Source organism: Solea senegalensis, linkage group LG4 (genome assembly GCF_019176455.1).
Source record: "Solea senegalensis isolate Sse05_10M linkage group LG4, IFAPA_SoseM_1, whole genome shotgun sequence".
Classification (NCBI taxonomy): Eukaryota; Metazoa; Chordata; class Actinopteri; order Pleuronectiformes; family Soleidae; genus Solea; species Solea senegalensis.
In genome coordinates this window covers 16,942,294-16,968,110 of record NC_058024.1, presented here as the reverse complement: position 1 = coordinate 16,968,110, position 25,817 = coordinate 16,942,294, and the positions used below count along the sequence as shown (strand labels likewise).

Below are 25,817 nucleotides of genomic sequence, written 5' to 3'. Positions count from 1 at the left end.
ATAATATCACAATACAGCGATTCTGCAATAATCAATTATATATAGCAATACATCACAATATCTGTCTAACTGAAGTAAACAAAATGTCCTTGAAAAGTTAAAAGTGCACGATTTCTCTCTTTATTCACGATATAGAGAACAAAGTGCATATAGTATTGAACATGGATGGGGTATCTCTTAACGTAGCTTTCTCCGCCATTATCCTGCTGTAAACTCCCTCTGCCCTGGCGTATCGATTATGGTAAAGGACGATTTTTTTTTGTCCTACCCCTAGTTTGTAAGTGGAATAACATTTATGCATTTGACACATTGACACATTTTAAAATGAACCAATTTACAAAATGTGACCACATAATCAAATTAACTATATATCTTACAATATTGTGCAGTGTTTCAGAAATGTATAACATATGCTTTTACAGATACTGTGAAAGAACATGTATTGTAGGTAACTGACCACCACAGGAAGTACAAAGGTATTCAGTTCTGTTGCTTCTAAAATATTAGAAGTTACTCGTTTGTTGGAGGAACATGGACACAGCATTGTGTCTCATACAATGGAATATTTATACAAACGCCTTTTACTTCTTTACTTACCCGGAAACACGCGAAGAATGAACTAGAACAACTGAGTTTTTCAAAAGCAGCGACACGGTGGGGGCGGGGCGAAGAGGAGCAGATTCTGACGTAGCCATTGTTTTGATTCAAGAATGGAGCGGACCACCACAAACTACCACATTTGTAAGCGTTTTGTTCCCTAACTCGCAAACTTCCAGGTATTAAACATGTTTACACTTCACACGATGTGTAGCGAGCAATAACCGGTTCTACCATATGCTGAAAAGTAGTCAAAGTGTTTATTTCCCATTCCTACATTTTCCCCGTGTGTCTGCGAGAATGGTTTAGCCCGGGTTTAAACCTTCATGTTTGTGGATTTTAAACCGAACAATTTTACAGTGACTTGAATTTTAGTCCGCAGCGTTTAATTCTTCATATTTGGACTCAGTGAATTCTCCGACATTAGAACACAGGTATGTTTTGTTATTTGTTGTTTTTTCTCATTTAATAAACTTAATTTTCTCCACAATATACTTTGACACTTCTTATTTACATTTATAATGTTTTTATATAGATGTATTTTATGAACGATTATTTTGCTGACAAACGACTTCAGTAATTTATTCATTATCAAAATATGTGTGTGATTATTTTTGCTGTTTTATGAACTAATTGATTAGAGCACTTGGTGAGCATATCCTTTAAACTTTACTTTATACAATATAGGGCTCATAGTTATTTTACTAGTAATGATTATCTATTATTCGCTGTAGAAATGATTGACTTGATCAATTAATTTGTTCAATTCGTTTTGTGGAATGCAGTATGGTAGCAAATGCAGAATTTCTCAGAGCTTGAAAGATCAAATGTCATCTTTTAATTTCAAACAAGTAAAAAAGCAGAAAGATCGAATTGTGTTGAAAGTGTTGTTGTGTTTGTTAATCACAGTGTGTTTAAAATGTTTAGACACTTGTAGTCATGTCAAATCAAGGTGACAAGGCAGCTGATGATTTCCCCACTGACATGCCCTGTCTGGAAAAACTGGACTCTCCTACAGGTATGTAGCTTTATTATTGTGACAGTTATTGTTCTTTGGCACACTCAGGAACCATTAGTGATTGAATAATTACCACCTGACGCTTTGAGCCTGAGACTGGAACCCACCAGTGTGTTCACACAGGACCTTTGATTAAATTAGTGACTGGTTTGTGATTGCATTTCTGTATAAATGTAATTTATTAACACGTGTAATTACCCTGGTTTTAAGGAGCTAAGTAAATCAAGTACAACCTTTTTCCCTTTGTGTGTGGTACTTTTTGTTACAGTAGGTATGATGGGGCTCCAAGCCTTGTTATTTTATGTGAGGAAGCCCTTTGATTTTTATGTCATGTCATGTAAAGTGTTCTTTAAAAAACATATTAGAAGAAGAGGCGGAGTGGAAAAGGAATAATTAAGGATAACTAGGCCGGCAAGCAGAACTCGCATACATTTGTCAGAATAATGGATTATTTCTCGTGCATTGTTCATATCCTTCTATATTGTATACTTCCACACATGTGGAAATGCATTGTTTATTATTTATTATCTTAATCTTTATTGTCTTTGCTGCTGTGACAATGTAAATTTCCCCACTGTGGGACTAATAAAGGAATATCTTATCTTATCTTATTGCAGCCTATTGAAACCATAGTCATGTCAGGTCACTCTCCACAGTGATTTAAACTGTCCAACAATACATTTCCTATGTTTTTCAGTGTTACTGTTTTGGGGCATGTTCAGGAACCAGTAGTGATTGAATTATTACCACTGTGGCACTTTTAATTATTTGTGTATGTGTGTGTGTGTCCTCTCTGTGGTGTCAGGGAGCCCACCCACGGCCTCATTATCCAGTCTGATGGAGCTGGGAAATTGTGTTTCCAACTTGAGCCTCGCACACGAGATAATAGTGAACAGTGACCTCTGCTTCACCCCCAGGATGCCTCGCACAGACAGGCAAGAAAAAAACTCTCCGCATCAACTAAATGGTCGTGATTTTGTCCAAAATAATTTGTCATCTTCCTCTCTGTAGTCTGGAGGGCAGAGTGACACAGATCGTTCACAGAGCGTTCTGGGACAGTCTCCAGGAGCAGCTGAACAGTCACCCTCCCAACTACACTCATGCTGTCATTCTGCTGCAGGAGGTCAAGACTGTAAGTCAGGCTTTCAATCATCCCCCCCAACACAAAACCTTAGATGGCATTAACAAGTCTAAAAACAAAATCAAAGTGGTTCTGACATTAAATTTAAGATACTGGCTTCACTATTAACAATGGTGAAGCCAGTATTTCCACAAAACACATTTAATACCTGAGGGCTGCGACACATGGGGACACACAGTGGATGTCACCAAACCTACAAAAGCCTCATTATCCCTTTCAAAAGCATCTCGACCAGAGGAGAAAAGAAACACGGGTTTGCAGTGGAGATGCATTGAAATATAAATGAATGAATGTTGGACAAAACAGCCAACGCCTGAGAGACTCCTCTCTCTCGTATAGATCAGTGATTGATATTTAAATGTTTTACGGCCTGTTATTGTCAGCTTGTCTTCTCCTCTCATCGTGTGGTGCCTCTTTTCTGCTGTTCTAAAGCGGACACATCTTCACTTTCAATCTCAGCCTTTTACCGAAGATGTGAAATTAACCAAATGATACAGACGGTGGGACAATGTGTTGATGTGTGTGCGTATAAATTCAACTTCTGTGTCATCTCTGCTACGATTCAGTGTTTTGAACTGGGACTAGGGCTGCCCACTTCCTGATAAGAAAATAGGGAGAGCAAACCTTTTTAATACGAATTATCTTCTCTGTGTGCAAACTTCACTTCAAACTGTGCAAAACAGGAATAATGAAGGATCTTTAGGAGGGCTCCCTCTCCGTGTTCTCCACGGCCTCACGTTCCTCATGTGGTTTTCTCCGGAGTCATGCTGTTTGAGATCATAGACTCCACCGTGCCCGACAGAGAAAACACGACGGCAGACGATGCAATTTTCCCTGTAGTCGTTATCCCTCACGCATTCCACCAACGGATAGATTCATTTCCCCACTTATCTTTGCAATCTTCCTTTTTCACTGTATCCTCCTCACATCTCACCACATCCGATTTGAGTGAATTGTTTGTTTTTTAATGTCATTTTTCGAGGGTTTAATTATACATTAACATGTATTTTAACAGAAGTATTTCACTGACAGAAATTTAAAGTAAGTACCATATCATTGGACTGAACTTCTTTCTCTCTCTTTGTGTGAAGAGGTATGAAATGGACTCTTTAATCTGAGAAAAAATAAACTGGTACTTCCTGTATGTTCATGTTCACGTGTCCTACCATCAGATGCTTCAGTCCCTGCTTCTGCCTGGTCACGTCAGATTGAGATCTCAGTTGGACGAGGTCCTTGACATGGATCTGATAAACCAGGAGGTCAACCATGGCATTCTGGACCTTCACAGACTGGCCGAGTACATCACCAACACCATGGGGTCTTTGTGTGCACCGGTGCGTGACGCGGAGGTCCGAGCGCTGAGAGAACTCAAGGAGCCTGTGGAACTCCTGAGGTGAGGAGCAGATCTGATCTCTGACTGGTTATTTCACTCACGTCTGATCTTTGTCATGTAAAATTCTGTTTATACTTCCACTCTTCATGCTCAAACATATCATGAAAAGACATTTATTCCTCAAAATGTTTGTTGTCTTTTCACTTTATTTTCAGTTTTATTTTCATGTACTTGCAATTTATACACTTCTCCACTTCCTATTTCTCCATGTAAAAGTAGTCCACTCCGTCTCTTCCTTCAGGAACATCTTCCGTGTCTTGGAGCTGATGAAGACCGACATGGTTAATTTCACCATCCAGAGTTTGAGGCCTCACCTGCTGCAGCAGGCCGTGAACTATGAGAGGGTGAAATTCCAGCAGATTCTGGACAAGCAGCCGGGTGAGTGTCACAATAATGTCACTTTGGTGTGTTTAAATCTCTGTCCTGACTGCTAATGTGTGAGTGATCGTACAGGTGAATTTGTAAATGTGTGACTTATGAGCACTGGTCATTCCAGTCTTCATTTCAATCAATTAACTTCACTTTTTTCTGTTGCTCAAAACAATACAGTATACATCTTTTACACATCTATGTAACTTAAACTGAAAAGGGCCCCAAAGCATGACGATAAAGGTCACATTGAAGTTTTAATCTAGTTTATTATATTGTTTTGTATTTACTGTCTTGTGGCTTTGTTATTTTCCTTTTTTCCTCAGATTTTCTGGACAAAACCACTGCCTGGCTTGAGGGAGCAGTGGCAGAGGAGGCGTCTGTCATCAGAGCTCAGTGCGATTCTTCTGCTCCTGAAAGCCGAGGTCTCGTCAGCGCCACCGCCGTCCTCAACCGGGCCTATATGCGTCTGATAAACTGCGACCCACAGGACGAGAACTATCCAGAGGTCGGCCGCATCGCACCGCGCTTTTTATGATTTGACTGATCTTTAATTGATCACTATGATACTATAAAAATAACTTTTTGATTAACAGTAGGGATGGGCGTTCCATGCAGACACACTATTCAAAAGTCGGATCTCTTCATTTCAATAGGAAAGGTCGAGGTAACCTCTGACAACATTGCTGACAAACTATAAATAATGTCCTATCTTGATATACAAACCACATTTTTAGATAGAAAATGACTAATTTTGCGGCTCAAATGATCTTAAAACTGCGTTCTGTGACACAGATAAATGTTTTATTTCTAGTTTTTGCTACTTCAGAGTTCCGTAGACGTCTCATGATCGCTCTCTAAGTCCCTCCTCCTTGCAGTCGTACCCTTCTCGTCTGATCTGATGTTGAATACAATACAGTTGTTTCTATGAAAAGCGGGGAATGTAATAGTCGCACACACTAGGAAGGAATTGCATTTACACCTGTTTTCATTGTAAGTTTACGCTCAGTGTTCCTGTTGGTTTGGTCATGACAAAAACCCACATTCGGCTTATTTCTTTGAACTATTTATTAATTTGTCCATTCGACTACTTTGTCGCAAACCATTTGTTCATTCACTCTAACGAATGACTGAATGAATGTCCGGATAGCTGGTGTTTTTTTCTTTGGAGAGATTAACCGCATGACATGTGACCCCGATCTAACCTCTCCACAGACTGCCCTGATGGACCGATCCCGCCTGGATGCTCTGTGTCAGCGGCTCCGCATGCTGGTGGTGGAGGCGTCCGTGTTGCTCCTGACCAATGCTCAGTGCGGGGACGCCGTTTTCTCCCTGCAGGGCTTTGTAGGTAAACTCAGGCAGACCATCGCTGCCGTGCTGGAGGGCAGTCACACCAGGTAAGAGGAGGATGTGGTGACGCGTGTACTCGCTGTCAAGGAGAACAGGTGATTTGGGAGAAGGGGAAAACCAAAGGAGGTGACAGGAGCCAAGAAGCCTGTCAGAGCAGCTTCCAGCTAACCTCATTCTTTCTGTACAAGAGAAGCCCAGTCATGATTAGTGGATAGATGTGAGACAGCAGCTTGTGATATTCAAGGTGTCTTCACACTCCGGTCAGAACTGCAATATAATGGAGCACAGGCCATTTCTTCCCTGATCACCTTTATTAAAATGTGATTTCATTTCATCTACGCCTCTTGTGAGAGACGCAGATGTTATTAGAGCCTTATTTATTGACTTCTGTGAGTCCCAGAACTCAACGTGGCTGATAAATTGCCTGTGATCTAATCTACATCTAATGAAGGTAATTTGTCTAATGGCATTTTCTGGCGCTGCAGGGAGGCTGGCCTGAAGGGGGCGCTGCTGGGGCTCGGGGAGACGGTGCTGCAGCAGGTGAAAGGAGCACTGAGCAGCCGGGGAGAAGCAGCGCTGCCGCTGCAGAGGCAGGATCTGCTGAGGGGACAAATATCTGACCTGTGGAAGCACAACAACACTGTCCGCACACTCATAGGTCAGCAGAGGAGAGCGACGAGGCTCCACACATGATTCACTCAAGCTCACGTGGAAGCAAATGCTACAAAGCCACATTTTACATTTAGATTCCCATGTTTTTATTGCTGAGCTGTTGTCACTGCATTTATTTAAGTTTAAGATTTGCCTTTAGATTATAGTTTAGTGTCATCGTATCAATTCATGTCTTTTATCCACAACTGCGGCTTCATTTTTACTACTTTATTATTATTTGTCGTGTATTACCCTGAACAGGGTAATACAGGAGCTCGAGTTTGGCATTGTTGTATTGTAGGAGAAAAGTGCAGAGGAATAAGATACAAATAAGCATGACAAAAATCCCGCACAATTTACATTTGGCAATGTGTAGGATTTTTGTTATGATTGAAATGAGACTGAAATTACCTTTTTTTTTTCACTTATTATTGTTGCCCATGCAAAAATATCTCCCCACATTAGATTTAAGTGTTTGATGTTTGAACTCACGTATGGACCAGATAACTTGATAAGTTAAAGCTGCAGTGCATAACATTTGGTCATTTTTTGTTTCATTATTTGTATTCTGCATCCTTTACCTTATAGCTGACTAAAAGTTACACACTACAGTTTTAAGATGACCAAAAAATCTGGTTAATTGCAACAACAAACAAACTTCCAAGCTTAAAAATTTTGGTTAGAAATAGTGTATTTTATTTTGTGCAGCTTCATTCACATAAAGATTTTCTCATTTTGTCAGAAGAAACACATGTTATAATGTCATTGAGTTTTGGTTTATCTCTGTCCACACATGGTTGTTTTTAAAATCAAAAGCGTGCTGCTGCAGAAAGCTGACTTTTCCCCCCTCTGTCTCCCTCCTCCTCTCCTCTCCTCTCCTCTCGATCAAACACAGGAGAAAGGGTAGAGGGCTTCCTCCGGGCGACGCTGCAGGGAGGCTCTGCTAAAGGGAGTGTACAGTTGGCCGGTCCTCTGAGGCTGGTGAGCACCGAGCTCACTGAGCTGGGGACGGCCTTTGGGCGAATTGTCCACTTCAATCGATCCGTCTTCGGCCCCTTCTACGCACCAATCCTCAGGAAACTCATGTTCTCGCCAGGAGAGGCCAAGCCCGGCGAAGACTCGCGCTAGGGTGATGCCAACCTCAAGTGTCCTTTTACATAAGCTGCCGTGTGGCATCAAACATGTAACTTTAATGTAAATACAGTGAGCGAGAATGTATAAAGCAAACCCAGTGGTGAGATGTTACAACAACAACAACAAAAAAAAAGCAGATTATTAGATATAGATATATATTATTGTTATTATTACAGTTTGGTAAAACACAGGTACTTAATTATCATAAGTATTACAGAACATTTTAACAACCAAACATTAGATTGTGTGAAAGCAAAGACAGGAGTAACAGTGAATAAGAAAATGCCGCAGGAGTGGAAAAACTAGTCAAGATAGAACTATGAATCTGAAATTGTCTGTCTGGGTTTGTCAGGTTTAACTCACTCATCCTCAGGAATAGCAGAGTACCAAAGACTAAGTTTGTAAATAATACTGAAGATGTTATATGTAGCTGCATTCTAATCTTCATGCTGTAGAACTTAACCAACACATTATGCACTTTTTTTTGCTCTCTTTTACAATTTTTTTTTTTTTCCCCACAAACCAAAAATATACTCTTTTGTTTCCCCCACAATAGTCATCATTAGTGAGGGTAAGTGAGCATTTTGATACGGTTGAATATATGTGCTGTCGTCTGCTGTAAATGCACAACCTAAAGTACTGGTTTCCATTCATTTCTAATACAATGTGAAAAATCGTCAGGAGTCGTATATAAACGGGACTTGCTTGAGTAAAGTTGATGACATTTTATTTCACGTCCAGAGGCGCGTTCAGTTCTTCAGAATTGACATTGTATGTCTCAAAATCATCACAGAAAGCATTAATATTTATACTTTTGCCTGTAACTTATAAGAAGTGTCTGCTCTGTGTCACATCACAAGAGCGTCACAGTTACGCAGAGTCACTGTGACAGAGTGCCATCAACCGACTCAAGTTTCAAGAGTCACCCTGAATGTTTTCGCATTGTACTGAAACCGAGTCGGTCACCAGTGGATTCTTTTAACTTGAGTCAAAACACACGTTGTGTGCAGATCTAATTTGTATTCGTACTGCAAAAAAACCACCTGTGGTCTTTCACGTTCACAGAGCTAAGCATTTAAAAACCTGCAGTTTTGAAAACATCTTCCTCTCCGTGTTCCTTGTTTCAAAAATAGAACGGAAGCAACAGAACGAGCAATGTTGGTGTGAATTTCAGGGCAACTCGATATGACACAACATGTGATGCAACAAAACCATGATAAAGCAACTCTGTGACAATCCATATATGGCTAAATCATATCATCATCATCATCAGTCTATATATCTGAAGGATACAAAATGTCCCTAAAAAAAGGTTATCAGCATCACCACAGAGAGACAGCTGTGAGCATAATTGAAGGGAAAATCTATATAAAGTGGATTCATTTTTAATACAAATATTGATATTCGACATAATAATATATCAGGAGTCACAGTGATTATGTATTGCTATGTCAATATTTTGTCCAACCGCTAATATGAAAGTCTGGGTGACGTAAGACTTGTTTTCATATTTAGATTTAGTTATTTGGTTAGAGCTTTTGAGGATACTGGAAACTTTGATGCTTAGCTCTGTGACTTGAATGCAACATAATACTGGTCCAAGCCTCACTGATCACTATTTAAAGGGGAAACAAGAAGAGTATAAGCAGTATAACACTTTTGTTACATTTGTCACTTTAATATTTCTCTTCTTTTTATCACTCAACCATAAAACAAAATCAGTGTTGACAACAGACGTGAGAGGGCTTCTTTTGTCATTGTATTATTTAATATCATTAATATAATATATTGCTTTGAAATTTGAGACAGGATCACATTTTCATTGACAAACCATACTTTGTCCACAAACATAGGCAAAGCATTGTATGCTGGTACAGTTTCTTCCCCCCCGCCCACCCCGTCTGCGTTTTGTCACATTTCTCTTCGTCCTTTAATAATCTGCAATTGACCTAAATCAATAGAAATGCTCATTAATGGTCTACAGTGGTCTAAACATTACAGTACCTACATGGCAAGATCTGAGAGTCTCATGGAGGCCAGGAAAGACGCTTGACCTTTTCTCAAGACAGGAGTGAAACACCTGGTCCTGTGTAGCCAGTGATGTCGGACAACAGGTCGCCTTCGGTGTGTGTGTGTGTGTGTGTGTTGGGGTTTGTATCGGGGCAGTGGAGGAGCAGGGTTTAAACAGAGTGAGATCTAAATGTCAGTGTAGCGCTGGTTGGCCTTGCACGTTGCATAAGTCTTACCTCTCTTTCTCTCGTTTTTTTTTTTTTTTTTTGCTCTGCCCTCTAACTCAAAACACGCAAACACACTCACATGGGCTGCTCCCCTTCAACTCACAGCTTGGTATCCGGAAACTTGAACGCTGGGGTGAGCTACACAAGGAAAACACCAATGTTAAAAAAAAGACTGATACATGCACAGCCAATATCATGCCACCAAAACTTGCTTGAAATAGCTGCTCCTCATTAAAGTGTAATGCTTTTCCATTATGCATCCATTACTAGAGCAGGTAGTCTTGGTGACACACAAAATGGAAGAACATACATGACAAAAGTGTAATGACGATGGGGGCGAGGGGGAGAGGGGGGATGAAACGCCGTGTCCTTGTGTAACATAGAGGGGGAGAACATAAAAAGCGGATGAGTGAGAGGAGACGAGACACTGCTACAGTACATACAACGACTGCTCAGGCCAAGTGCATCAAAGGGTACGAGGAAACACAAAGAGGAAACACTGCCAACATGCATCGTCAGTGGAAGCTAACAGTCAGAACAGAGTGGCAATGATTCAGCCACGGTACACGTCTCAACAGTCTCCAGACACGGCGGCGTCTGGAGAGGAAACTCGCAAACCTCGCGTCTCCGACGGCACACACACAGACAAGGACAGTGGCCAGTGATGTAAACGGTAACAGTCCCCAAAAAACAACTCCCATGAGGACAGACGGAAACAAGGCAAACGGCACGCACAGCAGGGACAAACCCACAGATATGCATCGACTCCACAACCAGCATTTCTCAGTCACAGTGCAGGAAGACTCTTCAACAGAAAAAATAATAATAATAATAATAAACAAATAAATAAAAAAAAAAAAAAAAAAAATTGTCACGTTCTCAGCATAACAAATCCATTGGCATTAACATCACACCAGAGCAACGTTTCAACTCTACACTTTATACGTTGTGGAATTAAATCTGCTCACCGCCTTTTTATTTTCATGTGACATACTTTGCGTGTGCGTGTATCTAATTCTGAATTGGCGTGAAGCAGGATAGCTCCCCGTGTAATCACTATAATAGGATGCAGTGTTGGGAAATGTGCGCCAAATTGGGCTCGAGGCTTGTTATTACACTTGGGTTAAATAAAATCTTATTGAGGATGTTCTTCTTTTTTTTTTTTGTTTAGATAACCTAAGTTGTGAAATGTTAATACACTTTTCCTCTGGTCGTATTAATGCCGGGATCCCTGCGTGATCCCTTCTTAAGTATTTCCATCAGCCCCCGTCTATCAAAAAGTATCACAAAATCCACTAATTTCCTATTTGCATCTTAAGAAGAAGGGTGGGGGGGGAACAAGGTATTAAAAGGGTTAGTGCCATGTATTAACACAGTGTTTTCTTTTAAATAGACAAGGAGAAGAAGAAGAAGCAGATTGTGAATTGCAGTCTCTCGGTGCTACGGTGAATGCTGAGAGGCACAGGGCAGTACAAGACCAGAGCCAAAGACTTTACCATCCAAAGAGAAACGTCGTCCCAGCCAGTCATTGTCACTTTAATACACCAGGAAATCACAAGTGTTTTCTGTTGTTGTTTTTTTGTTTTTTAAAGTCTTGTAGAAGAAGGGGAAGGCGTGCAGTTGTCAAGTGAAGGACAGGGGGAAGGTGGAGGCTTTTTTTTTTCTCTTTTCTGCATTATAGATAAACCGAAATGAAGTAAGGCTGTTGTCCTTGGTAAAAGTGTCGTCGTCCTCCTGCGGGTGTGTTGGTAGCAGGGTTCAGTAATTCTTGGGTTTGTTTGAGTTCAGACATCAGAGATAAATTCATGACCCATCCATCGTGTTGTGATCATGAGTACTGTACAAATGCGTTTTTTGAAAAAAAAAAGACAAAAAGGGGAAAAAGAAAGGGTCGTTTGCTGCATGTTGCTATTTTGTCCTTGACTGATAATTTGTCCTTGTCGTGCAATCATTCCCATGCTAGCAAAGCAGCCTCCTCACAGAGCCTCACAGTGGTAGATGCCTGGTAAGACAGGACAGGCTACAGATGGAGAAAGGGAGGGGGGGAAAAAATCATGTCTTGAGGCAAAAACCTCCCCCAAAAAATCAAGTAAACCAGTAAATAAATAAAAAGGAAAGGAAACTAATAATGTTAATATTGTACAAACGCAGATCAATGAAGGTCTGCTGAAGGAAAGGTTTATGATTTGGGGGGAAATGCTCATTTGCTTTCTTGCACAGAATTAAAGGAAACTTTTGATAAATCTTGCGCACTTAGACCACAGATATGAAACTACAGTTTGCAGCCGGTTAACTTATCTTAGTTAAATAACAAAGAAACAAAATCTCCACAAAAAACCTGCGAAACTCAACATTTAACTTGTTATTTCTCTTGTGTTCGAGCTCCCTAAATCTTACTGTAGTATACATAGTCTTCTGGTTTGAAAAGTGAAGCCCTGGCAGTAAGACGAGAGTAACTGTTATCCACCAGGAGGCGACTCCACAGGCTAAGAAAACAAAAAAACTCAGACTGAATGGAGGTCTATGGGAAAATTAGCCCATAGACATGACGCTTGATAGAGAGCGTCAGTAAATATTCTACTGAGAAGTTACTGGTCTCAATTTTTTGTTTCAGCTCTTCATCAAGAGCATATGATATCACCGGATGATAAATCACAGCATGTAAGAGTGGACACTAGTAGTGACTGACAGGTCATCCAATAAGTGCCTGTTTGCAGGTGATGTCTTTGAATTTGTGGTTTCCGAAAACTGACACGGCGCCAGTCAAATCACAAATCTCAAAGGTTCAGATCGTCTCGCAACCAGAAGACTATGTGCAAGTCATCATTTTACAGGAGGTTATATAGTGTTGACTATAGGAAGAATATAGAAATATGCAGCCTCAGAGAGCTGCAGTCACACAAACGGCTCCGAGCATAAACCTCCATATAAAGTAAAATGTTGTCATCTTTACTTTTATTTATTGACCTTTAGACAGCAGCCGCACAGACGTATCAATATTCTCTTTAACTCTCTGCAGGGAAGCAAAAGCAAAAGCTTCAGCTGTTGACAGACTGAGTTTAGATACAGAGCGAAATAAAAAAAACGATCATGCTTGTTTTGCCTGTTCAAAAAAATTGTATTAGTGTTAAAAAAAAAGAAGTAAGAAAGTCAAAGATGCAACCTCTGGGAGGTATTGAGGTTTTGGAGGCAGATGCAAGCTGTCAGGAGGAGGAGAAGGAGGAAGATGAGGAGGAGGAAGAGGCAGCTTGGTTGAGAGAGCATGGCCACTGTAAAATGAGATCAGTCCGAGATCATCCGTTCCAGTGCTCTGCCATTGGCTGCAGCAGCAACAGGTGAGGGAGGCTGCCGGGGACGTTGGGGAGGCACAGGGGAGCCGCGGGGGTGTTTGTCATGGTAGGTGGGAGGTTGGCGTGGATTGCTGGGCAGGGTCGTGACAGAGGAGGGTACGGGAGTGGGCAGCCCTGAGGGGTGCTATACCATCACAGTGAGAAGGCACGGGGCTTGCATGTATACATATACTCTATGTAGATATGTGTGTGTAAGAGAGAGATAAATGAAGAACCAGGGTAAAGATGAAAGTATGAGTGGGGTGCAATGGGGCAGCGGTAGGGTGGGGGGTGGGGGTCCGGCCTCAGAATATGGTGGTCTCGTACTTGGTGCTGACGGGGCGCCTGTTGGAGTCCCGATGGTCCAAGAGCCAGGAGGTGCTGCCCAGGGACTGCATGTCTGCATCCATCTCCAGGGGGTCGATCTGCCGGGGGGGGAGGGAGGAAGGGGGGACGAGAGGAGGACGTGAGACGGGCAGCAGTGGAGGCCATATTGCGCCACACGGACACGTCCTCAGCTCACACACGTGCATGTGGATTAGAGGCAGACTCCAGTGATCATGGCATAATCACAGGGTTTAACCCACAACATGGATGATGTCTGACAGGAAATACACACGCAGCAGTGAAACCAAAACTAACGCCGTCTTAACATAATGCTGATTAGTACTGTTGTTCAGAAACAACACAAAACTACAGCAGTGACTATCGTCACAACATGAGTAGTCAATTCACACCACTTACGCTGATTGTTGCACTTGAGGTTAGACGCGTACTTTGTCGTAGCTAAAATTTGACGTTCCCTGAACGGCATGAATATGACACCTTTACTTCAGCATGTATTAATAAAAAGTTAAACAGTGATTACATCAAATAAAGAAGAAGATTAAAACCACCCAACAAAGGCCACTTAAACCATCTTATTCATGACCGCATGGAATAAACCTCAGTGGCTCAATTTAGCCAACAGTCCTCATTACGAGAAGGTTAATCACTCTTTCCCAAAAGTGTTTAACCACAGAACTTGAACTAACTGCATCTTAAAAGGTTAAAAGAAATGTAAGATGAAGATGAGACATGGGGAAAGTAAAGGGATGAGGAGAACGTTTATGGCTGAAATATTAAGATCCACAAAAGATCAGGAGGAGAGAGCGCTTAGCAGCACCCTGATAAGGAGGATAAGGAGGATAAGGAGGAGTGGTGTGTAAGCAGATGTGCGATGATCGAGGGATAAATAGAGGAAAGGAAAGAGAAGGACCTGGACTCCAGGGCTAACAGAGTGCAACGGTAGGAAGGAAGGACGGTGGGTAGTACACGTGTGACAGTGACAGCAGCGGCATTCGAGCAGAGGGGCACCCTGGGAAGGAGGAGGACCAAGAAGACAAGAACAAAGACATGTTAAAAAAAATGAGAGAAGGGAGAGGGACAGAGGCATTTTAAAGTCATTGCACGGACACATTGTCTGTGGCAGCAATTGTTTTCACCAGCTCAAAGCGGCCGAGGGTGAATTATTCGGGGAGAATCGTTCTATCTCTCGTGTTGTAATTAACCTTTGCTGATTGTGCATATGTAGCTTAGCAACCTTAGCTATGACAAGGCAGGAGATTCAGAGTGTGCTGTATCAGCTGACCAACATGTTGGTCAACGTGGTTTTTTTTTTCCAGGCTCATATAACATGTGCATGTTGACCTTAAAGGAATATAACGCGTGTTGTGTGAGGCCACTTAGACTTTTGGCAACCAAAATGTAGGTTTTTGATATCGCAGCAACCTTGACCTTTGCCCTCCAAATCTACCCACTTCATCCTTAAATCCCCAGTGAACGTTTGTGCCAAATTTAGAAAAGGATTACCTCAACAAGATGTTCTCGAGATATCGTGTTCACTACAAAAGAACATATGGATGAGCGACTGTACCGCGTAATGCCTCCGGCCACGACTGTCGCAGGTGCAGATGCATAAATACACATAAAGTGTGAGGAGAAGATTAAACTGCATCTTTATCTGCTCGAACATAAGCTTCCTTGTTGCCTGTGTAATATGTTCTGCCCTCGTGTTGTAGAGCTCAAGTCAGGATTTGGACCTGGGGTGAACGCTGAAAGATTACCAGCATTTGCATGTATGTGAACCCGCAAGGTGGATTAGCAAGCGGATTATTGATAAAAGAGGTAGTTTCTGGTTTGACCATCGGGGGGCAGCTCCACTGGTTTCCAAAAAGTCGGTTTGTATGTACAGTGTGATGTCCATTTTATAAATTATGATCTCGTGTACAGTCATAGACTGTGAACATAGTCTATATGATAATATACATCAGCCAATCATGGCCCTCGGTCCGCAGCTTTGGTTTTGTAGTGCATTATTTATGGTCCGGGATGGAGTCAAACAGATAACTGACTCTGGATGTGATAGAAATGCGGAATTTTTTCATTTATTCACTCCTGCGTAGATTTGGTTGTATCGCCATTTAAAAATTATAATTGTGTCAATGAAAATACATTTATTATACAGTGTATTTGTACATAACTTTGAGTGTTATGTAAAAAGGTCTGAAGTGACCATTGACCCTCGTTAAAAAAAGTGTAGACACCCCTGATTTACATGGCATCAGGTGTAGGTGGATTTGATGAGGCTCCACCCCCCGCTCTTGGTTACTAGTACAGCTCTCTAACACCCAACATGGCCCTAACCAAATAAATGGCCTGAATTTGAAAAATAAATAATAATAAATTCACGCACGGGAAACTTTGGCAGTGAATGTTGAGGATAGGTGAATTAAAGCATTTCTGACCTTTGACCCATTTAGACTGATACATTATGTGTCTATATATTTTATTTGAACTTTTACTTTGAGTACATTTTTAAACCAGTACTTTTACTTGTGCTTAAGTAAAATTTTATTATTATAATAATATTATAATATTTCAGTACTCCTTTGGCGATATCATGATGGGCTGATTAAACGACTGCAAGTTTTTATTTTTATTTTACACTCAAGATTCTTGAGTATAGGAAATCTGCCACATCACTTTAAACTTCATTTGATCAGGAAAAGACGAGTTCAACAGGTGTAACTCTAAGGTGTGGGCTGGGCTCAGTGAACAGTCAATAAAGTGTGGAAACTTTAGTGAAGCTGTAAAACAGTCCCTATTAAAAAAAAATAAACTAGAGGATTTGGTGGCATTCGCAAAGCAATAATAAGCAGTGAAACAAATTGCAGCAGATATGTCCCTCCGCATCTCATCTAAAACCTTGACAAGCAGCCACAGTCATTATGCCGCTCTGTGATTACTCCATATATTATTCTCACAGGCAGGTAGTAAAAGAAAGTGATTTGTGCCTCTGCATAAGCATGTGGTCCTGGTGCAAGGCAAGCTCCCGGGCTGTGCAGCTTTCTGCGGTGACAGTGAGCAGTGAGCGTTCATTACATGCAGCCTGAGAGGTCAATGCATTAGCGCGTAGCTCAGGGTAAACGTGAACATCCACGCAACACACTCAATCAGGGGCGAGGAAATCAGCAGATGGGTCCAGCGGGGACGGAGCTCAGAGAAAAGTCCCAGAGGAAATCACACATCTGCCTGTGAGCAGCAAATACAACTTTTCATTCATCATCGCATATTGCATATGCACAAAAAAAGAAACTCTCCTCCCCCAGTCAGGAAGATGCATAGAGTTGAGGGGGGGGAGGCAAGATGAACTGTGTAGCTAAATATTGACTCATCACTTTCTGAATGGGAGTTGCACAGTGCTGTGTTTGTGCTCTCCTCCTGTCCTTACTCACAGAGACACACTGTCACCGTGTGTGTTTTCGTTGTTTGCAGGGTGGTACTCACTGCTGATCTCCGCATGCTGCTCCACGACTGAGACACCGGGCGGCTGGCTTTGGTCTCGACGACCTCCGAGACCATCGACGAAGGCGGGACAAAGTGTCTGGCCCTGGACTGCATCGCCATCTGATAGGCCACCTCAAAAGCCTGTCCCAGGGTTAGGATGATCTCATAGGTCTGCGTCTGTTTGAATGGAAAACAAGAAGAAGTAGAAGAGTGTGTTACTGTTAAAATAAATACAAAACACTTCATTAGAACCATGGTAGCAAACATTTACCCACGTCCTTACATTTCAGCAGTTGCTTTTGATACTTTATGTATTTTACGATGTCAATAATTACAATTTTCATATGAATTATACAAAACATTTCTGAGCTTGATTGGATAATTACTTACAATTATCCAGGAAAAGAAAGAAAGACATCCTCCTCCTGAAGTGACTCTGTTACGCAAGCCTTTCTTTTGTCGACTGCTCGGTTAACAAAGTTTCCCTGCAGTTAATTGTGTCTCCACAGCCGTCCATCAGAGACGAAACACTGTAATCAACCTTTACGGAAGCTGAGCTGCAAATGACTACATGATGTGTGCCCGCACATGTAAATGTCATGCATAGCAGGAGTGGAGCTTCAGTTAAACCATTTCATAAGCCAATCAAGGAGACTGTGTCCATCTGACGCACCATGCGGTTTTGACTGCAGGACTCCTGACATCGCACTCACTAAAGACGCTTCAAAAAGATTCAGAGATGTTTTTATGACAAGTCTTTACATTTACGTAAAGGATTTCCATGACAAGGTTCTCGTTCAGACCAGTGTTTTGGAAATGAAAGATCACTCACCACTTCCACAGTGCTGAAAACATGGCAGAAGTGGTGGCCACTCTTTAGATCCTTCGTTATGTAAGCAAAAGTGCAGAGGTCATCTGGGTCCTGGGCAGCGCATGAGATGTTCCTGATCTCATGCTCTGCGACGATGGTCTGACGGACAAAGGCAGGAAGTGAGTGCTGACCGGAATGTGAGCCGCTAATGGAGGCCGACAGAGTCACTGGGGACGTTTAAGTCAGAGAGAGCAATAAAGGCAGAGACACACACACATACTTTCCCTTTACCTTCGTGGCTGCATCAATGAACTTAACTCCTCTGTACGTTATGGACAGGATGACAACTGGACCCTTTCTTGAATCCTTTGATTTCTGGAGTGGACACAATAAAATCAGCACAGTATACTGTATATTAGAACAAGACAGACCCTTAGCACTGGAACGGATTAGGGTAATATTTACCCTAATTTTAGCGCAGGCATCTTGTGTGGATTCAATCCCTCGTAGATCCCTGATTATCATTGATCCTAGGTACTGGGAGAAAGACATAATACACATCAGTGATACAGTATTCTCGTCAAACTTGAAGGACAAACTTGATGTCTTCTCATCTTGCTACACAGCAAATGTACCTACAGGTATAAATAAAAGTAACCTGACCTGACATCTGATTCAAGCTAAATATTGAGCAGCACTGTCACCTCCATTTTAAACAGTGTAATGCAAAGTGAGTCAAGAGTGACTTACTGTGGCCTCGTAGCCACAGGAGTCCAGGATGAGTTTCTCAGGCTGGTGATGCCAGGCAGACACCGTGGCATAGGTAGCGGACTGGCTCGGCGGCCGGAGGTTTAGCCGAGAATCTTTGTGTCGCTCGCTCTGTCTGTCCTGCAGACGAGTAAAACCATTTGTTGGTGAATGCAAGGAAAAGAACTGAAACATTAACAGTAACACTTGCAGAGGTTTGATTTCTTCCAACTCTTTAAATCGAAATGATTAAAGTTCAACACATGGAGAACACATAGTCAGTGCTGACTGTACTGTTCATGCTCACTTTATCTGGCCATTAAAACAGAGTAGCGTTTACTCCCTGCATCAAAGTCCATAAAGAAAATGTGCTATTTGGACCAGCACCTTGTGTGTCCCAACAAACTTAAAACCCTCAGTTTCTCCCTGGGCCTTTGGTGCAGGACAATGCTCAATTTTCAAACTTCATTGTCCCATCAGGAATATTCTCATGATGCCATAGACTTAAGCGAGTGTAGATTTTATTAGGTCAGTTTGTTGTTAAGTGGTTAAAATCAGTTTTTTCTTGTAACCCTGTTAACTTCTGGACTGTAGAAGTAATTTATAGTATGTGTGTCTCCTCTCTATCACAGCTTTTACGACTCGGTCACTTCAAGACCTCAAAGAGAGACTTTCCTCAGTATATTTTATGTTGGACCAGAACGGAAAAAAAGTCTTGCTCCAGTCAAGTCAGTGCAGTAAAAGACTTCTGCTGTAAATTAGCATGAAGGTAAGTGAAGTCCGCCTCGTCGGCACTTTTTTATTAGTCCTGTGTGTCATCTGCTGATACACACATAAATATTCATGCTGTGGTTTGGACCTTCAGGTCAATGTACACTGTGCTCAGCTATACCATAAATCACTTGTCAGAGTAAAATATAATGATTACAACAATCCACCAACGGTTAGAAATAAACCCTGATAAGTATTGATTGTATATACAGATGCTGGAGTGCAGCTCATACAACATTTGTGTTTCCTCTTTGGCCGCAGTGAATCAGGAAGCTGCCGCCATGCTCGCTTCACTGTTTGTGTGATTGACCTTCAGAGAAAGGCAAAATGTAATCATTCAGATGCTCTGAGTTCATTTTCACACACAAGAACCCGATTCATTTCAGTGAAAGATGACTGCATTACATGATTTTATGTTTACCATTTGTCACTCACTATTGCATTATTTCACCGAGGTTTAAAATCTACTCGTATATCAGTGCTTCTTGTAAAACTTAATTAACTGATAAAATATTGAACTCAAATTCAAGGGTTTTATCTGATGTAATGCAAAAACTGCACTTTCACTTGAACTGAATGTAGGTAATTGGCATATATTGTATATTCTGTCCGAGGTTAGCTAGCTAGGCTAACTAGCTAACTAGTTAGTTGGGCTAAGTAGCTAAACATCTAAAACAGAGGTCTCAAACTCGCAGCCTTAACCTTATATCAAGTTATGTCTGTTCTATTTCTATTTCTTTTTTGCAGTCTTGTATAAAGTACCTAAAAGTGATACTTGAATAAAAGTAAAAGTATCTTAGAAGTAGGTAGAAGTTGAAGTCTATGACATTTACTGTACTTAAGTATCAAAAGTAATTTTCTGATATAAAATGTACTTAAGTTTTAAAAGTAAAAGTATTAAACAAGTGAGGAGTTAGGATTGAGTCATGTAGCTCAGTGGTAGGGCGAGTTATCTTTTAAGTGAAAGGCTGTGGGTTCAATTCCTGGCTCATTTAGTCTATGTGTGTCGTTGAGCAAGACGCTTAACCCCATGTTGCAGTGTGAGAATGGCAAAACTATAGTGTAAAGCAGCTCATCAAGACTAGAAAAGCTCTATATCAATACGGATCATTATCTATCATCACAAATGATGGAATATGATTTAATTCTATACTCACATTGGTCACCACAATTGAATAGTGGCTTTTTTCACTTGACTGGCCCCCTACTGGCCAGATTAGAGGCTTCATGGCACCATGATCATTTGAGTTTGAGACCCCTGGTCTACAAAGTCTCTTGAATAATGTACTTTTTTATCAGAGGAAACACTAATAGGTTCCAGAATATCAATGACCTCTTTAAATGTAAATTTAAATGTATTTCATCAAACCAAAGTCATTCCTTCGATACAACAAAAGTAATAAAGCTGCAAAAGTACAAAAGATACAGCAAAATCTGGGGATGGTTGACAAAATCATATTGATTCACAGGCTTTCTGTATTTCCCAGGTCATTCAACAGTAAATTATTGCCTTGATATTTCTCCTGCCTTCAATCCAGTCCAATGCTTTTCTGGATACGTTTTGGCTCTGCCCAATAAATTTGAACTCAACCAGTAAGTTTGTGATGAAGCCAGACAAAAAAGTGTGATGAGATTCCACAAGACCGTTTTCCATGTCGCCGCTCACTGAAATGTGCAAAGCAGAAAGTTTCCCTGAAGTTGTTAAAAGTGAAACGAGGAACTCACGACAGAGCGTGGCCTTTCACTGTAAGACCGCAGAGATACACTACAGTCCTGGTCCGCTCCTCTCCGCCTCCGGTCTGACTCAGTCAGGGGCAGGAGCATGTCCATGGAGCGACTGGTGTAGGGGTCCATTTGACTGAGGGGGGACGTGGTCTGGGACAGGAGGTCATGGAACTGCCACACACAAAAGGATACAAACACAGTACAGATGAATGATTTGACGGCATTGTCTTCACTGGCTGCTTTCCCTGATCTACATCCAAGCTTAATCCCACACAAAGAGCTTCTTCCGTGGAGATTTTTTTTTTTAGCCCAGATTAATCTGCCTGGTGAATCAGCATCTTACCGTTGTGAGCATCATGGTATTCATTCCAAATTAAAAATCTGCTGCAGAAGGAAAAGGATCCATTTTTGGCATATGAATGCAGAGTGCCATGTGATGCTGTTTAACTTCCATCTTAAGCTCTGTTTGCATGGAACAAATGAATTTATATAAACACAGAATTTATATTTATATATCCGGTATTAAATGTGATTATACTGACACTTTTTTTTGTTAAAATCCTATTTGAAAACATTATTACTGCCTACAAAAGAGAAATAACATGTGAGATCTTTGTAAATTTAATTTGAATACCTACAGTCCTTAGGGACACAAGGAAGGAAATAGTAGGAGAAAAGTGAAGTGCACTTATTCACAATCTTACCATGATTGGGGACATACGCCGGGACTTGGTGGGAGCTTCTTCATAGGGTCTCTCTGCTAAAGATGCAATGATCCTCTTCCTGTGGCCCAGAGCAGTTACCTTAATAACCTGAGGAGCAAAGCATCAGAGCACAGTATGATGCAAACTCTCCTCTGCGCAATATTATATGTATACAAAACACACTGGCACAGAGTTGGTATCATGCAGTCCTCACAGGCAGCCGTCGCCATCCACAAGCCAACAAAAAAATGTCAATAATTCAGCTTCAATCTGTTGAAGCATAAGTACTTCAGTGTTTTCATCCCAGGTCATTACATTATTCACAATCCACTTAAAAAATGCTATATACAATGCTTAAATAGCAATGGTTTATAATCAAATTTAAATAAGCAAGTGATTTTTCATTTAAGACTAACAAGAGTGTCCATAGTTGGTGAGAAAAAACAAATAAATGATCTCCAGGAAACACTATTTAAATGTATGCTTAAAATTTGCAGTGTTTCAACACCTGCTACACACTGATCTGTGGTGTCAGTGTCTAAACCTTCCACAAATGCCTGTGGCGTGGCTAAAATCCTCAGTGGGAGACACACAGCTCAGTTTTGTGCAGACAAAACTCATTATCTCACTACTGTACATTTGCATAATTGGCTATTAACAGCCATACTCATCCTGTAAAGGTGGATGTCGAGTGATAAATGTTGAATTTGCAATTACTTTGCCGGTACAAAATATTCCTACAACAGGCTCATGTGCTTCTTTGTATGACGCCTTCAATTATTTATTCCAGTGAGAGGCAGAAGAGGCAACTGGTCTGTGTTCTGGATTACTCATGCCACTTTCATTATTCTCACGTACAGAATCCCAGAGAGACCAGGAAGCTTGAGCTGTGTAAAACAAAATTGTAATAAAGAGCCTTGGGAATGTAAAGGAATGAAAACCAGCTCGTAGATCTTCCTGATGTTTGACACGATTCGCTAAAAGATGCTGAAAAGGATGTAGGAAATGTAATGGGCAGAGTAAGTTCTGCCAAGATGCTCAGAGGCAGCAGTTCTGCTACTCTGCACACTGAAAGTAATGTGCCCTGCACTCACACCCATCTCTCGCTCTCTCTGTGCTGCATCGCAGTCTGCTGAACAACATCGCTCAAACACTGCATATACACTACAGTATGTTTGGCTGCTGCTCTCCTGCAGCTGCTGATGCTACTGCAGCTGAAGCTGCTTCCGCCTCATTTGCATTACACACATGCACACATGGATATGTAGGTGAAGACATGAAAATAGTAAACATCCATTTTTTTGAATGTATTGCACAGCAAAGACTCTTTATATAAGAACAGCCAGGATGTAGACTTTCGGTTTAAAAACTAATTTCTCACTTGATTTATTATGTCAGTAAACATTTTCCTGATAGTCCTACTAGTCTAAATCACTAGTTTCTAGCGTTTCTTTAGTAGAATCTGAGTTAAATAGAGGCAATATACAATATAATAAATAAATAATATAATATAAGTGGACACCAGTGCGATTCAGTACGTTTACATGCACAGTTTAATTGAGCCGTAGTGAGACTAAGACAGGCAATCAGACAATTTTTCGAGTCTGAGTTTACTTTAATTGTAAAGTATGTCTAACTCCGCCTCCGTAGGTAGTGCTGTATCTTTATATCTGTAAGCTAGTGTGTATTGAATCAATTTCCTGTTGATGAAAAACAAGCAGTGCTGTGGTTCTAAAGCCTAAATTTCGTCTCTCCGTCAGTCCAGAAGTGGGTCTTCTCCATAGCTTTTGCTCTTGCTGACACTATTGTGTTGTTTGTTCTTTTTCTGGCAGCAATACTGCAGTTTATAGACTGGGGAGGAAATGTTGGTACATGCACAAAAGTAATACATGCAGGAGTAATCAGATTATGAACGTCGCATTATCCAGGTATGTTAATCCGAATAAGACTAGCTGAATTTGAAATTAAGAAAACAGAATTATTGTCTTAGTCCGACTAGCATGTAAACACACTGATTGACAGCTGCTATTGTCCAATAGGTGCCTGCCGTGGGTAATGTCAGTGAATTTACTGTTTCAAAATCTAGCTTCACACTGGTCACATCGCAATTGTCGACGATTCTTAAAATGGGGTTATTTTGCAACCTGAAGACTACATCCACAGTCAATGTCCCACACACATGAATACAAAAAATAACATGAAGGAAATTCATGATGATGAGGTAAAAACCTGTACAGGCTTACACCAAAACCACACCATGAACATACAATCATGGTCAAAACTTAAGTCTAATTAAAAAAAAAAATGCAGAAAAGCCTGAGTAATGACTGTACCTATAGAAGTTAAGTAAATTTGTTTGTGCCCATGTGTCTGAGCATACATCATCGGAAAGAGCCCAGAATAATAAGATAATAATAACGGTTTTAGATCAATAATGCAAGCCATTGCTTCTTACATTGATGATCTCCAGCTCCCACAGGTTCTTCACACACTCTAGTGTGCGGTAGCCACTTGAAAGGAAGTTGGGCAAGTATTCATGCAAGCCAAGGCCGTCCAGCCACGAGGCGAGAGACGTGCTGCCATCACAGCCCAGTGCTTTTACCTGCAGAGTGGAAAATAACTCATGTAAGAGGACCACGTATTTGTACAAAGAAAATAATTTCAAGTAGGAACAAACAGTGTACGCTATTCTCTTTTTCTAAATGTAGCTTTAGATCTACAGTACATGTGTAAAAGTGTGAGGTCACCACAAGCTCTGCTGTTGACTTTGTTGATGCAAAAGTAGGATTTTAAGTCTGTTTCACACATCTGTGTTCAGTAACTTGATGTATTGTACAACATAATGCTCAAACATGTCATATCAGCATTAGATAGTAGGACAAACACAGGTTCCAAATGAGGGTTCCACTCCAGGTATAACAGAGCTGTGCTCCTGTTATTGTTCAAGTGTCAGAGGAAGTCACACTAAATACTTGACTTAGCCTGTAGAAGTAATTACTTTGCACATACTGTATATTTTCTGTATTTTGAAAACTTAAAAGATAGGCAAATGATCCGCTGTGGTGACTCCTAAAGGGAGAGGCCGAAAGAAGATGATGAAGAAGAAAAGGTCACGATAGCAGTGTGAAAACCCCCCAAAAACAACAGTACATCGCTAAACCTGGGCGTTTAGCCAAACCAGTCTGTACATTGCTATTCAATTTGAGTACTATTGGAAATGGAAATTCATTACAGATGTTTTAAGTCTATAAATAAATTTCTTTCTCGAGAAACCATCAGGTTCATTGGTTTAATGTCAATTTTAGAAATGTTAGCACGCTAACTGGCGAATGCAGTGTTTCACAGTCCTGGCCCTGCATGGTTTAGATGTTGTCCTGCTCCAACACACCTGCGTCAAATGGTCAGCTCGTCATCAAGCTCTGCAAACGCATGGTAACGACCCATTCATTTGAATCAGGTGTGATAGAGCAGGGAAACATGCAGGAGAGCAGGTCCCTGAGGACAAGGATTGGGAAACAATAGGCTCAAGCAAAACATTAGAACTATTTAACATAATCAACATAAGTTCCCCTTACAATAAAAAAGAAATACAGTTGATAGACACTACATCGTCATTGTGTGTGATTGTGAGTATGACATATGTCATATATGTCATAATTTACATGTACAGTCCATGAACCTGCTCCACCTTTGACCCCTCTGTGATCTGAGGGATGAACTTTCCAACACATTACATTACATTATATGTCATTTAGCAGACGCTTTTATCCAAAGCGACTTACAATAAGTGCATTTAAACATTAGGGTACAAATAAGAGCTAGAAGTAAGTAAGAGACACATTACCAGGTCTGGAAACTGCATTTTTTGTCCTTGAATCTCACTTTTGTCCATGTGGAAATGTTATATTTACAGAATCAGTTATAGTGTAATGTGCTTGTGACTTAATTCTACAGCATGTGGTGTCAAAAAAAGTTTGCTACTTTAGCTCTGATGCACTCTATATGAACTTGT

At 41.0% G+C, this 25,817-nt stretch overlaps 2 protein-coding genes across 5 annotated transcripts in view; one reads left to right on the top strand and one right to left on the bottom strand.

The window, feature by feature from the left end:
* Window positions 1–748: 748 nt before the first annotated feature.
* LOC122768681 (T-complex protein 11-like protein 1) lies at window positions 749–8,153 on the top strand. The gene is made up of 10 exons (XM_044024847.1): window positions 749–1,031; window positions 1,525–1,615; window positions 2,421–2,550; window positions 2,627–2,747; window positions 3,929–4,149; window positions 4,391–4,527; window positions 4,845–5,026; window positions 5,734–5,915; window positions 6,354–6,526; window positions 7,415–8,153. The coding sequence occupies exons 2-10, from the start codon at window positions 1,537–1,539 to the stop codon at window positions 7,645–7,647; spliced, it is 1,458 nt and encodes a 485-aa protein (XP_043880782.1). The 5' UTR covers window positions 749–1,031; window positions 1,525–1,536; the 3' UTR covers window positions 7,648–8,153.
* Window positions 8,154–8,433: 280 nt separating this feature from the next.
* Window positions 8,434–25,817, bottom strand: part of anks1ab (ankyrin repeat and sterile alpha motif domain containing 1Ab) — a 41,513-nt gene continuing 24,129 nt past the window's right edge. For 2 of the 4 annotated variants that reach the window (XM_044024843.1, XM_044024846.1), the window contains 11 exons: window positions 24,261–24,407; window positions 21,806–21,913; window positions 21,102–21,272; window positions 18,609–18,746; window positions 18,324–18,395; window positions 18,150–18,233; window positions 17,880–18,017; window positions 17,048–17,224; window positions 14,478–14,576; window positions 13,547–13,644; window positions 8,434–10,028 (listed from right to left, as the gene is read on the bottom strand). In XM_044024843.1, coding sequence (XP_043880778.1) covers window positions 9,947–10,028; window positions 13,547–13,644; window positions 14,478–14,576; window positions 17,048–17,224; window positions 17,880–18,017; window positions 18,150–18,233; window positions 18,324–18,395; window positions 18,609–18,746; window positions 21,102–21,272; window positions 21,806–21,913; window positions 24,261–24,407 — 1,314 coding nt within the window. In that variant the 3' untranslated portion in view covers window positions 8,434–9,946. The remainder of the gene's footprint in view (window positions 10,029–13,546; window positions 13,645–14,477; window positions 14,577–17,047; window positions 17,225–17,879; window positions 18,018–18,149; window positions 18,234–18,323; window positions 18,396–18,608; window positions 18,747–21,101; window positions 21,273–21,805; window positions 21,914–24,260; window positions 24,408–25,817) is intronic. The other 2 variants (XM_044024844.1, XM_044024845.1) reach the window with 2 other exon arrangements.